The 13,320-nt window shown below is 39.5% G+C and overlaps 1 protein-coding gene across 1 annotated transcript; it reads right to left on the bottom strand.

The window, feature by feature from the left end:
• Positions 1–2,728: 2,728 nt before the first annotated feature.
• ttf2 (transcription termination factor, RNA polymerase II) lies at positions 2,729–13,121 on the bottom strand. Its single transcript, XM_060876153.1, has 23 exons — positions 12,865–13,121; positions 12,615–12,726; positions 11,465–11,551; positions 11,307–11,376; positions 9,734–10,678; positions 9,487–9,607; positions 8,996–9,172; positions 8,755–8,912; positions 8,583–8,664; positions 8,013–8,120; positions 7,713–7,863; positions 7,464–7,569; positions 6,797–6,981; positions 6,523–6,676; positions 5,300–5,391; positions 5,137–5,219; positions 4,910–5,046; positions 4,636–4,806; positions 4,478–4,530; positions 4,206–4,359; positions 3,911–3,993; positions 3,204–3,278; positions 2,729–3,032 (listed from the first exon to the last, which is right to left on the bottom strand). Exons 1-23 carry the CDS (start codon positions 12,890–12,892, stop codon positions 2,888–2,890), a joined length of 3,477 nt encoding a protein of 1,158 aa, XP_060732136.1. The 5' UTR covers positions 12,893–13,121; the 3' UTR covers positions 2,729–2,887.
• Between the last annotated feature and the right edge of the window lie 199 nt (positions 13,122–13,320).

Raw genomic sequence — 13,320 nt, 5'->3', positions numbered from 1 at the left:
ATTTACAATTTTTATTTTTACAGATGAGTGGCATGTTTATTTTAGCTTGTGCTGAATGCAGAACTGAATTTTCCATGTTAAAAGCACACCTAAAAACAGACTGATCAAGATAGATATTAGAGAGAACAAGATATTATTTATATTCCTGCTTCTACATCAGTGTCTTATCTCTGTGGGTGATGAGTGTGAGTGTTTAACGAGTTTATACCGAATATCAAACTAGGGCAAAGGTCAAAAAGCCTGTAAGGAACTTTATACATCGCATGGATTTCTGCTTTTGTATAATAAAAGTTATTGTAGTTTAAATATGTCTAAAGCTGTCTATGCTGAACGCTGTGACCTTCACATAGAAGCACATACAGTATTTATGATATACAACAATATTGACAGAAATGAAAATTAAACAAAGTTCTAAATTGTTTGGAAATCTGGAGAACCTTACAGATTTTCTAAAGCCCTCATTGATGTTATTGCTTTATGAAATAAGGTTAATTCTTAAGATATAATCTACTGTGATCATACAGTATAAGAATATGTCCAATTCACAAGTGAAGTGTTCGTCAGCGGTCATAATGATATACCTGGTCGGTGTATTCAGGGGTCACCAACGCGGTGCCCGCGGGCACCTGGTCGCCCGCAAGGAGCACTTAAGGCGCCCGCGAGGCATGTTCTAAAAATAGCACTGGTCAAAATATAGTCCCGTTTAAAAAAAGTTTCTTGCTGTAGTTTGTGAATAAAAAAATGCTTGCATTAATGTAGATTTTAAAATGACTATATTTAATTTCATTTTATTTAATTAAAAAAATGTAAACAAAAATGTTTTATGTATATAACAAACTGGCCTTTTCTGAAGTCAAATGTCAATACTGCGCGCACGTCACGTCCGACTCCTGACACAAGGAAGCGGTGCAGAAACGGTGAGGAGTAAGTTGTGATTTACCCCCAAAAACATGGCAGAAAAGCGACAGAAAACATACCTTTTTCACGGTGTTTGGGAGGAAGAGTTCTTTTTTACGCCAGTCAAAGAAAAGTGTGTGTGTCTCATTTGTGGGACGACTGTTGCGACGGCAAAGCGGCACAATGTGGCGAGACACTTCAGTCTGCGTCACGAAAGTTTCAATGCTAACTACCCACCCGGCGGGGCATTAAGGACAGAAAAAGACGTTAAAAATCCTTTCATGCAAGTGGACATGACATGCACTGCTGAGCAACTAAGTGCTCTGTTCAACTTGGATGCTGAACAGGTAGAGATAGAAATACTAACGTTGCAAAATGACCTTCACCTCAAAGCCCATCAGTCTGCATCAAACTTTTGGTGCATTGTGGACACAGAAAAGTACAGTGGTGTAAAGCACAGCAGCTATGAAAGTTGCCTGCCTTTTTGGTTCAACCTATCTCTGTGAATCAGCCTTTTCTAACATGAACTTTATCAAGAACAAACACAGAACACGACTTACTGATGCACATTTACAAGACTCACTCAGACTTGCAGTGTCAAATTATTCACCAGATTACAGTACAATGGTGAGCAGAATGCAGTGCCAGGCTTCCCACTAACAGACATTTACAGACAAAGAGATGAAAACACCATGTTGAAAACACCATAACATTAAACTAAAAATGATGCACAGAAATGTGAAAAATTGTTCAAAAAAGACTAGATAACTTGTTGTGACTTGATTAATGATTTCCTTGACATTACTTCCTGACTTTCAAATGTTGGAACAGATAAACATAAATAAATGTTGCATGTTTAAATATTCCTACCATCATTGTTGTATAAATCATTGTTAATAATTGTGGGGAATAATTAACATTGACATGTGAGCAGTCTCTTCACCATATTATTATTATTATTATTATTATTAAAAAGTGATCTGTGCAATTTCGCTATTGATGAAGTTTGTATCAAACAGGTAGCCCTTCGTACTACTCAGTTCCCTTGAAGTAGCCCTCAGTCTTAAAAAGGTTGGTGACCCCTGGTGTATATGGATGGCTTTTAAACACTGGCAAGAACAGTTGTATAAAAAACAAAATGCAATGACAAATAGCACATCATGTCTATTAGAAGGTGCTGAAACATCTTTAATACTCTTTTATTTAGAAATCTACGATAGGTTTCACTTTAATCATGTTAGGGTTTAGCCAAACTCGAACATAAAGCTGAGTTTAAAAAAACAAAAACAAAAGAAATCTCTGCACATTACACTTCCTTAAAACACTAAACTTGGGTCAAACTGATTCTTTTGTAGAAGTGAATATTGTGATAAAACTGTTGTATTTCTTTTAAAAGACTATCAAACCAGACTACATTCTGAAATCTATTGAAACTTTATTGAAACTTAGTTTCTATTTTAAGCATCTCACCTTGGCTGAATTTGCTCATGAATAAGATAAATCTTTCTGATGCCTTTCTGCATACATCTTGCTCACATAAAACAAATTAAACAAATTGCAATAACCTTATACCTTGTTTAAGATCCTGATAAAATATTACAATTCCCCATGTTTAATAGGGAAATTAGCTCAACTGTCACTTTAATGGATAGTATTTAATTATCAGAAATATCTACCATGGGTATCTTGTATATTGAAAAAAAAATAACTATGATCCGTCAGACTATTCGAGATCTAGGAGCTTAAATTTGAATCATTTAAAGCTCTACATGAAATGAGTCATGTGTCTGTGTCCATGTGGTCCTCCAGGTTGTTACTGAGAACCAGTGACTTTTTTTAAGTCAGGATTTATTTATTTAATTTTTGAAAAGAAATATAACAGATACAGTTTAACAGTGCTATAATTCAATTACACATGGATAAGGCATTGATAAAAATGCAAGACATAATTTAACAATCTGTCAGGGCTGACCTGGAGATTGTAACCATGTCATACACCAAAGATAACCCTTAGATCTGCTAATGAGAGCTTGGTAAATGAGGACCCAGTTCCAGACAAGACTTTCTGGGCAAGCTCCTTCTTCTTCTCTTGCAGAGACGAGATCTTGTCCTCTACTGTGCCGTCACACACAAACCTGTAAAGTAATGACATGCTGACTTACAACAAAGGTTATTCATGTCAATACCCACTTTAATAACATCTGAAATCCCTGCTCGCAAAAAAATCCCCAAAAAGCATTAAACTCCAATAGTAACAATACTTTTTTTTTTTTTTTTACTATTAAAAAGCATGTGACAGGACTCACCTGTGAATAGTAACATCATTGCGTTGTCCCACTCTGTAGATTCTGTCACAGGCCTGGTCTTCCAGTGCAGGGTTCCTGTAAAAAGCTCTTTCTTGAATCCTGTTTGTAATCAGTAATTTAAAATTCACAGCAAAGTGCTTTAAGACACTGACATCCATTTCTTCTGACACCATGAGCCTGTAATTACACCAGTTTAATGGAATAGGGGAGTCTAAAGACCCCTAATGGACAATAAATTACACACTTGGTGGAATTTACACTGTCAAGAAATCCATTGCATAAATTCCCCAAAGCCACTCCTTTCTCTCTACCTATACAGTGAACAGGTATTTAAAAACACAACAGGGCATGCTGTTAAAGAAAAATAATCAATGACGGATACTGGAGCTAGAGTTACCACCACGGGGTCACCGTTTTCCAATAACTGCCAGTTATTCCTGTCTGCTAAACAGCTTTTCTCCCACCAGCCTCTCTTTCTTACTCTCCTGAAGTTATATTTTAATTTATTATTAGATTTAGGTTATAGGGACCATCTGCCATATGTGTTCCTGTGTACAGAATGAACTGGCGTCTTGGTGCTGGAACTACATTCAGAGATGTGCTAACAGGGAAATATAATCAACATCTGCTGACCAAGAACACCACTGTGAGAACACCACTGTGGTATAAGTCTTTGTTAACGCGTAAAGTCTTGTATGATGTCTTACCAGTGCATGTCTATGAGGAACAGATGATTTCCACCGGTCAGATTAATACCCACTCCTCCAGCACATAAGGACACGAGCATTACCTGCAGCACACACACTTTCAGATTATGCCTCATTCACACACACAGACTCAAAACATTAGAAATGTTAAAATAAAACTTGGGTCAAGTAAACTGGAATTCCCTTTTAATTCCCTCTCTGGTTTGCTGTCCTGACCCTTTTGACCAACACCTATTAGATATAAATGACAAATGGTCTTTATGAAGCTTCATTCCTTCCTAATAGAGAAACACACCTGAGGTCCTTTAGGATTAGTGTTAAATTCATCCACCAGGTCCATGCGTCGTTTAGGGTTCACTGTACCATCTATGACACTGAAGTGCAGATCCAGCTTCTTCAAGTGAACGGCTACAATGCGCAGCATGCTGGTCCATTGGGATACAATTACACTGCCAACACACACTCCAGTTAGTCTCACATCCCATTATCTAGATAACCCATAACAGGAATGCAATATGCTCGGTATCTAGTAATCATAGTAAACAAGCTGTAAAGAAAAACGTCTACCTTTTCTGACTTTTCTTACGGATTTCTTTTAACTCTGTGAAGACGGCTGAAATCTGAAAATGTCAGTCGACATCAGTCGATACAATTGCTTGTATTATTATTGTAGAAAATACTCACTATTTCCAACTAAAGTTTTTAAAAATTTAAAACATTTTTACCTTGGTGCTCTCTCGGCTCTCCTCAAAAATCTCGGAGCGAAACCGGCTGCCGTTGAGGGAAACGGTGGCTTTGTGGTCCGAGTTAGAGGATTCGGACAAAGACAAAGCACACAGCTGCTCCTCCAGAGACAGAGTAATCCCGTCTCCCTGCAGCTCAGACTGATCCAGCGTCTGACCAAAAAATATACACAATCAATCATGCTAAATAGACCTTAAAGGGACTTGGTGTGTATTTGTTTGTGTGTGTGTGAGTGTGAGACAGAGAGACAATGACCTTCTTCAGCAGGGACAGGTGGCAGCAGCACTGTCTGAGGCGCAGCAGCAGGGACAGGATGTGGATGGTGCTGGAAACCTGAGGTTGCTGAGAGGAGGACCCAGAATCCTGCTGAGACATACCAAACTCCCGGGCAACTGAAACATAAATTAAACACTCCTTAATGGACAAGACATAATCCTGAACACTGCTGTGAATAAAAAAATAGAATATATAATTCTCCAAACCTTTGTCAAAGGGATTGCTGCCATCTCCTTGTTTAGTGTCTCCTCCTCCCTCGTGTCTCTTCAGATAGGACTGGAGGGTGGACCTGAGAGGAAACTCAGCTTAATGCTATCACTCAACATGTGGTTTGAATGACAGGGAGATTTATGATGTGTTTAACTGTACCTGGACTGTGCAAACACCACATCGTACACAGACTGCTCATCCTCAGACAGTTTTATCCTGTGAACCTTACAGCTTCGGTCAGGCAGAGACACCTACCACAGGGAAATAAGAGAATGGTCTTAACCTGGGATATGGTAGCTCAGTGGTTAAGGTGTTGGGCTACTGATTGGAAGGTCATGGGTTCGAACCCCAGGTCCACCAAGCTGCCACTGCTGGGCCCCTGAGCAAGGCCTTTAACCCTCAGTTGCTCAGAAGTCACTCTGGATAAGGGTGTCTGCTAAATGCCGTAAATGTAACCGACAGGTACTCAAAAAATATCCAGTGTTAATATATTCATCGATGTATTCACTTTTTTTGTCGCTCTGGATAAAAGCGTCCGCCAAATGCTGTAAATGTAAATGTCAATGGCCAAAAGTATGTGCACACCTGAGCAGCACTCCTACATGTCAGCCTTTAACAAACTGGGAAAGAAAACCGTTGTCAGTTCACTGAGGCCCAAACCAGTTCCTGCATTGTATTAACTGTATTAACACATGGCTTGCCAAAGTTGGAATGGAAAAACTTGTTAGGCCTGTACCAAGCCCTGGCACACCCAATACACACATTTTATCCAGAGCTACATACATTTTATCTCAATTTATTCAACTGAGCAATGGTTAGGGGCTTTGTTCAGGGACCCAGCAGTGGCTGCTTGGTGGACCTGGAGTTCAAACCCACAACCTTACAATCTGCATTCAATTGCCTTGCCCACTGAGCTACCGCACCCCCCCACCTTTGGGATGAACGTCAGTGCCTGATCTTACTGATGCTCTTGGGGCTAAATGAGCACAAATCATACTTCAAAATCTAGTGAAACGCCTTCCCTGAAGAGTGGAGCTTATCATAACAGCACTTTTCTTTTTTCTTGCTTCATGTTATCTTTACCAATGTTGTAGTTTATAACAATACATTTATGATAATACAGAAATGATCAGAGGTTATCACAATATGCCTATTGAGTTAATGCAAAATCTGTCATGATTAAAGTAATCAGTACCTATTCAACTCAACACATACTGTAAACACTTTTGTCTCTATAGTACTTCATAATACAAATGTGAATGACTTGAAGGCTGAAATGTCACAGAACTATCAATACAGAAGTTTGCTTAACACTGTGATGCTGTCCTTGAGGTGCCTCATTTAACCCTCTACAGTGATGACAAATATACTGCAGTACACACCAGAGGTTTGCCTGTAGAGTCCAGCTGGTCTTTGGTCCTGCGCAGCAGCAGGGACCTTGTGAGGAGGTTAAGCCTCTCTCCTCCTCTCTTAGAGCCGTTGTCTACCTGAGCCTTCCACAGCTTGTATTCGTCAAATGGGGAGCACCGCAAAAACCTAAAAAATAAAACCAAACAAAAACATTGACGTCTTAAATTATGCTAGTAAAGAGAAAAAATAAGCATACAATATGTGAAAGCAGTGAAAACTGCTCTGAGGTACAGAGTGGAGTTATACTTCAGCAGCGAGTACATATCCAGCAGGTTGTTCTGGATGGGAGTACCAGTGACGGCCCAGCGTGCTTTGGCCCGCAGCTTACACACAGCCATAGACGTCTGCACTTTAGGATTCTTGATGTTGTGGGCCTCATCAAGAACCAATCGAGCCCAGGCTACACGCACAAGAGGAGGCAGCTCAGACCCCTAAGCACAGAGATACCGTGGAGCGAAAAGCATGTGAGCAAATTCGTATTAGTGAATCTACAACTGGAGGCATGTTTAGAAATTTGGATATATAGCACACTGGGAATCTGAGAAAACATGTCTATGGATTTTTATTTTAGCAGATCATTTTCCTAACACATTAAGCTGTTTATAGCATACAAACTGGACCTACTAGACCTACTGCAAATAAACTGGACTTTAAAGAGCATACAATAATTTATTTATTATAATTATACAGTGTCTGGTAAATTCAAAGTGGACAAGAAAATAAATATCGTTCAAAAATACCGGCCTTCTCATGTTAGTCATCAGTCAGTTTGTAAATGGAAACATCCTGATGGTCTTTTAAGCTTATAAAAGCCAGTTAAACTTATAAAAGCCTGCACATGGGGTTTACACTATAGGCTAATGAATCATTCTGGTCATTTCTGCAGTTAACAAATATATATAGTTAAACACACCACAGGCTCAGAGTCCTGACTGGGCTGTTCAGCATCCTCTTTCTGAACTGGGATCTCTTTAGAAACCAGGCTGTAGGTGGTGATCACCACATCATGTTCAGCCAAACTAGTGGAGAGAGCAAGAGAGTGTGAGAGCCTGCTTTTCATCGTCAGAGAAAGCAGAGCAGCAGCCATTTAAACAGAATTCATTTCCAGTGGATGTGCAACAAATATAGAGAATCAGTAGGACTGTTTGGGTGGCAGTATTACACGCGTGCGCTCCTTTGTCGGTTAGGACCGTGGTAGAGATACACACTCAGGCGATTGCTCTTCACATGTCTCTCGATCTCTTTCTTCCAGTGATGCACCAGAGAGGCAGGACAGATGATCAGAGTTCCCTGAGATGCCACCAAAGTCGAGTCTAGCCAAATCATATACTTCTTTTAATACATAAACAACATAGCACAATGCCGAGCATTCACACTCTTAATCTAAGGAATACAGGAACACACACACACACGGCATGCTGTATATTGTAATTTTCCAGGAACACTGTGTAGGAGTGCTCACCAGTTTTGGAGATCCATCCCTCAAGCTGAGAGTCTTTCTCTTCCTTCTTCTTCTGGGACAGAATGAGAGCGATCATAGTGAGCGTCTTCCCCAGACCCATGTCATCGGCTGAATTAATAATAAACACATAAGAGAAAAGCAAACAGCAAGAGGGAGTTACCATAAATGACTAGGTTTATATGAAACGTTTAAACAATAAAATCATTTATAATAATAAATTCATAAGAGACACAGAAGTTGGTGAGAATGTAGTTAGTCTAATACATGTTGAACAATTAAGTTAAACCGGTGCCAGACAAGCAACCTGCTGATAGTCAGTTCCAAAGTGGACTGTCACCATATGCCAGATTATCATTTTTCCAATTATTTTCACTTTCAGAATAAATGTCATGACAGATACACGAAGAGAGAAATGACTGCAGAGCTTGGACATTTCATTTAGGTGAGGTGGAAATAATTCCTTTCCTTTAATCAACTTTTAGCAATTTAGCAACAGTACAGGGATATAGTTCAATAAATGTTGTGCTCAATGCAATTATATATTAACTTAAAAAAGAAAAGCTATTTTACCCAGAATACCCCCACAGGGCTTTTGTGTTTCTCTCCATAGCAGCCAGGCCAGGGCTCTTCTCTGATGTGGCAACAACTGGACCTGAAAGGGAAAATTTACCATAATAAACTTCTCCTCACGTTTGATGTAAACATGAGCAACACACATTCCCAGTTGTGTAGCGTCCCTGACCTTTATTCCTTTTGGATCCTGTGTCTCTGTGTCTGTAGAAGGACAAGACTCCAGTGAGTGATGGAGATGGTCAATGGCTTCTGTTGTGGCATTACGCACGGCGAGCAGTCTGCCTTCCGTCATCCTGCCACCATAGAAGGCCTGGTTTTGAGGATTTACTGTAGACAAACAGAGCTTATTACTAATGATGGCTATAGTATACAACGTGTCTGTTTCACAGAAGAGGATTAAGCTGAATTACCTCCATATGTTTGTGTGTAGCCCTGACTGAGCTGCAGGCCCAGTGAGCTAGTAGAGGAGTTTGGCTGAAATTGGACTGGAGCTTCTGGAAGGAAAACAGCGCCCCCTGCACGGTTAAAGGGATTGGAATGACTGGCTTTGAGATCCTTCTCTGCATCACTGGCTACATCTTGAGAACCTGGACACAGATTATTCATTCAATATATCTGTGCAGGTTTGCAGTCATTTATATCATTTAATTGTCCAGTAGTAACAAAAAGCAGCTAGACATTCCAAACGACCTCCAAAAGCCCATTTTACAGATTAGGATTTGATTCACGTCGACCATCAACTAAAACACAAATCAGAAGTCCTGAAAGCATGTAGCTACCCAGACCAGGCCTTGGGCCAAACAGCAACAAAGTCCAAAGTTATTATAATGATGCATTACGGTCTGAGAGTGAATCTTCTGAGGGAAATGTGCACCCGTTAGATTACATGTCAGTCTCTCACCATTAAGAGCAACACCGGTCAGACTTAAAGCCTCCAGAGCATCTTCCAACTGCTTCACTTGACTCTTCAGCCTCTCTCCTTTATCAGGCAAGGCAGACACATTAACCGAGGACAGAGTGGCCTGGGCACACAGACAGAAAAAAGACATTTCATTTTAATAGAATGCTTTAGAAATGGACTATTCAGAAAACACATCTTATTACAGAGAACGATGAAAAACAACAACAATGAAGCACACTAATAATACCTTCTTTTGTTTAAGCTGGGCTGTGAGCTGGTTGTGGACTGCTGTAGGGTCATCCTCTTGATTTTTCCCCTTTGACATAAGCTGGAAGCCTGGGTACGAGGTAAGGGATTTCTGCAAAGGTGCAGCAGGACCTGAAGAAATCTGCTGACAGCCTGGCTGAACTGAAACCAGCTGAACATCATTATCATCATCATCATCATCACTCCAGTCCCCAAAAGGTGATTTCACTGTTTTCTTCTGTGCACTATTTGTATTAGACTGCCGTGAAGCTGAAACACCTTCTAATGGTGAACCTGGACTGGCCTGACTGTCTTTTTTTGGCACATGTTTAAGAATATTACCTGGCTCACTGTCTGTATTTGATGTAGATGTCTTCACAACAGCAGATAAATCACAACGGTGTCCATTAGTTTCCTGTTTAGGTTTGTTTTGCTGTGGAGCTGAGCTCTCGTCTTTTTCATGTCTTTGGGGGTTCTGTGATTTGCTCTCTTTCTCAGTTTGCGGTTCATTGGCTTTTTCACATTTACTGCTACTACTAGAATCCTCTGTAGCTTCTGCTTCTTCTGCAGTCACCTCACCACTGCTGCGTGATTTCTTATCTTCATCAGATGATCGCTTCTTTATCTTCATTCCAGGAGGAAGTTTTTTGTCCCTCCAGGATTCAGATTGCGCACACCTCGCTGCCTCTCCTTCTCTGGGATTGGCAGCATTCGAGTTGCTTTGACCATCAGATTCTTTCTCTGATTTCTTTTTGTGAATTTCATCAGTGTTGTATTTCTTAGAGCTCTCACTTTTGACAGACTTTTCCAATGTCTTTACCTCTCCTTCTTGAAGCTTTTTCCACTCTGAGTTCTTGTCTGCTTTGCTGGGAGCTTTGAAAGGATTTTTAACAGGAGGGAGACAGGAAGGCTGTTTTTTGTTCTCTGGCATGTTCTTTGTAGCTTTCTGTAAATTAAACAAGTAACATTTATTGAACATGGATATTTATGACTCAACTACAAAAAGTATGACAATGTTCCAGTCTCATTTTTTTAAATTTTTAAATACAGAAAGACTGATTAGCTCTAGGCATATTCCCACTGACTGAGTTTGCGTCTCTTCATGCCTCTGTTTTCCAGTAATGCACAACATCTGCAGATTGATGGTGACATTCATCAAGGCCTCTGTCATGTCAGTCAGCATAAGATTGGCATATATTAGCAAATATTATGTTTAAACTGATCTAATACCCATACGGTTCCTGGTTAATACTTATTTATTGCAACCCCAGTGTGGATTTGTAATTTACATTTAATGACAATAAAAAGCCTTATCCACTAGGCTACCACATCCCCACAAAAAAACTGCATTTACATTTAAAGCATTTGGCAGAGTTACATCATCTCATTTTTTTTTTTATATACAACTGTGCAATTGAGGGTTAAGGGCCTTGCTCAGAGGCTCAACAGTGGCAACTGGGATTCGAACTCAAGATTTGGACTCGAACCTTCTGACTGGTAGCCCAACACCTTAACCACTAGGCTACCACATGCCCTGGATCTGTTTAAATAAAAAAAAAAAAATAAAAAAATACCTCTGTCCAAGGAACACTCCCACACCACTTCTGCCCTTCTTGCTTTCCAACTACACAGCGATATAGCAGCCTGGAGTAGAGAAAATGAATCATATTAAAAAGACCAACACATTAAAGCACACACCCACCGTAAACATACTCAGAATACAGTACGTTACCTATAAGTGCCTTGTGTTGTGCTGTGAACTAACGTCTGAAGTTCAACCAATGCATCTTCATGGCGGAGACAGTGAGAAGGCGGCAGCCTAAGGATGAGAGAAGCCATGGATTTACAATCTAGTCACTACACTAAAGAGTGTTAAACAGTGCTTCAAGCTGGTGTTTCCCCTTTAGCACGCATGCATGAAATCATGACTTTTTCGCAATGATCTGCATTGAACCGCTACTGTGTTCGTTATCATCGTGTAATTTATCAAAATAAGGTATATTTTGTGTTTTTTGTTTTATAGTTTGCAATTAAATGCATACTTTAAAGTCTCTATAAGCTTATTATACCTTATTATAAGAAGTCATACATGCTTGGTAATTATAGTTTTTGCTTGTTTTTATTGAGTCTCTAAGAACTAGAATTAATGTATCAAATATGTGTAACTAATATATTCTTCAGAAACTTCTCTTGTTCAGACAACCTGAAGTTTTTTGCAGTTACAAATAAACTAAATTGTACGGCACTAAACGCAGTCTGTGTTGTTATTTTATTAATACGCTTTACTGTTAAGAGGTTTATTTATAAAATTGGTTTCATTCAACACATTTCAACCATACTTCATTCTCTTATACTAGACCAAGGAGAGAAGTGGTCATGAATTTGTGGAAATTGTGGAAAAATTGGTTATTAATTTGTGGAAATTGTGGCCATTAATTTGTGGAAATTGTGGCCATTAATTTGTGGAAATTGTGGCCATTAATTTGTGGAAAAAGTAGCCATGAATTTGTGGAAAAAGTAGCCATGAATTTGTGGAAAAAGTGGCCATGAATTTGTTTTTCCTCTGAAATAAAGTTTCTTTTAATGAGTCTTTATAAAGAAACTGTAAATAATTCATTAAATCACAAGGTTGAACAGAACATCCTGGACTCCAGAGAAATCTGCTGTCCCCTGTATGTTACACTGTGAGGGTGAATAATGCACTAAAGTTATGCTGGTGATCTATTTACATTGCATTCATCATGTAGAACAACTTTCAGCTATAGAACAGTCTCTTACACTAAAATCACAGGGGGAACAGAACATCCGGGACTCCAGAGAACTCTGTATATTACACAGTGTGGGTTAAACAGTGCTACAAGTCGGTATTAATGATCACTCACTCAGCAGCTTGTGTGAAATCACACGGTGTCGCATCCTGTCCGGTACAAACATAGAAACTTTTACCCTTATTCGGTCCTTGCTTTACACCAGTCTTCAGAAAGCAGATGTTGCCTGAACAAGAAACGCCATGTTGGGTTAGTTAATATATGAAGCAAAATAGATTAGCATTGTTTGTAAAGATGTTCATGTTAATTAGCTATTTTGATTGCTAGACTACTACTCCTCCTCCTCCTCCTCCTCCTCCCTTACCGTGACTTTCACAAAGAACTCTTTCCATTTTACGACAGAAAACTGTAAATGTTTATATTCACTGTAGCTAGTTATGAGATGCCGCGCAGTCGCAGATTGATGACGTTTCTCTCTGTTATCCAATCAGGAAATAACTCGGCTGCTGTGTTCAATCATTCAAACCATACGGTGTAGGATTCAAACACTGGGTATTAAAAATGACCTCACAAACACTACTCCTACTTCTAAACGTTATTTAGTGTCATAGCATGCTTGCATTCATGCCAAACGGGAAAAACCCGAAAATAAAATACCTTTTTTCCGGAATATTCCATCATAACGCGATCACGACATCAAACTGCGCCTCCGACCTGCAGCCAGCAGGTGGCAAAATGTTCCTCTGGTTTGAGAAATGCATGTTTATGACACAAGGACAATGAGAAATTGAGTCATATGTAAAACTCTGCTGATGAAAAA

This window comes from Tachysurus vachellii, chromosome 8 (assembly GCF_030014155.1).
Source record: "Tachysurus vachellii isolate PV-2020 chromosome 8, HZAU_Pvac_v1, whole genome shotgun sequence".
NCBI lineage: Eukaryota > Metazoa > Chordata > Actinopteri > Siluriformes > Bagridae > Tachysurus > Tachysurus vachellii.
Note: the sequence above shows the minus strand (reverse complement) of the source record. Positions and strands in the feature narration are given on the sequence as shown.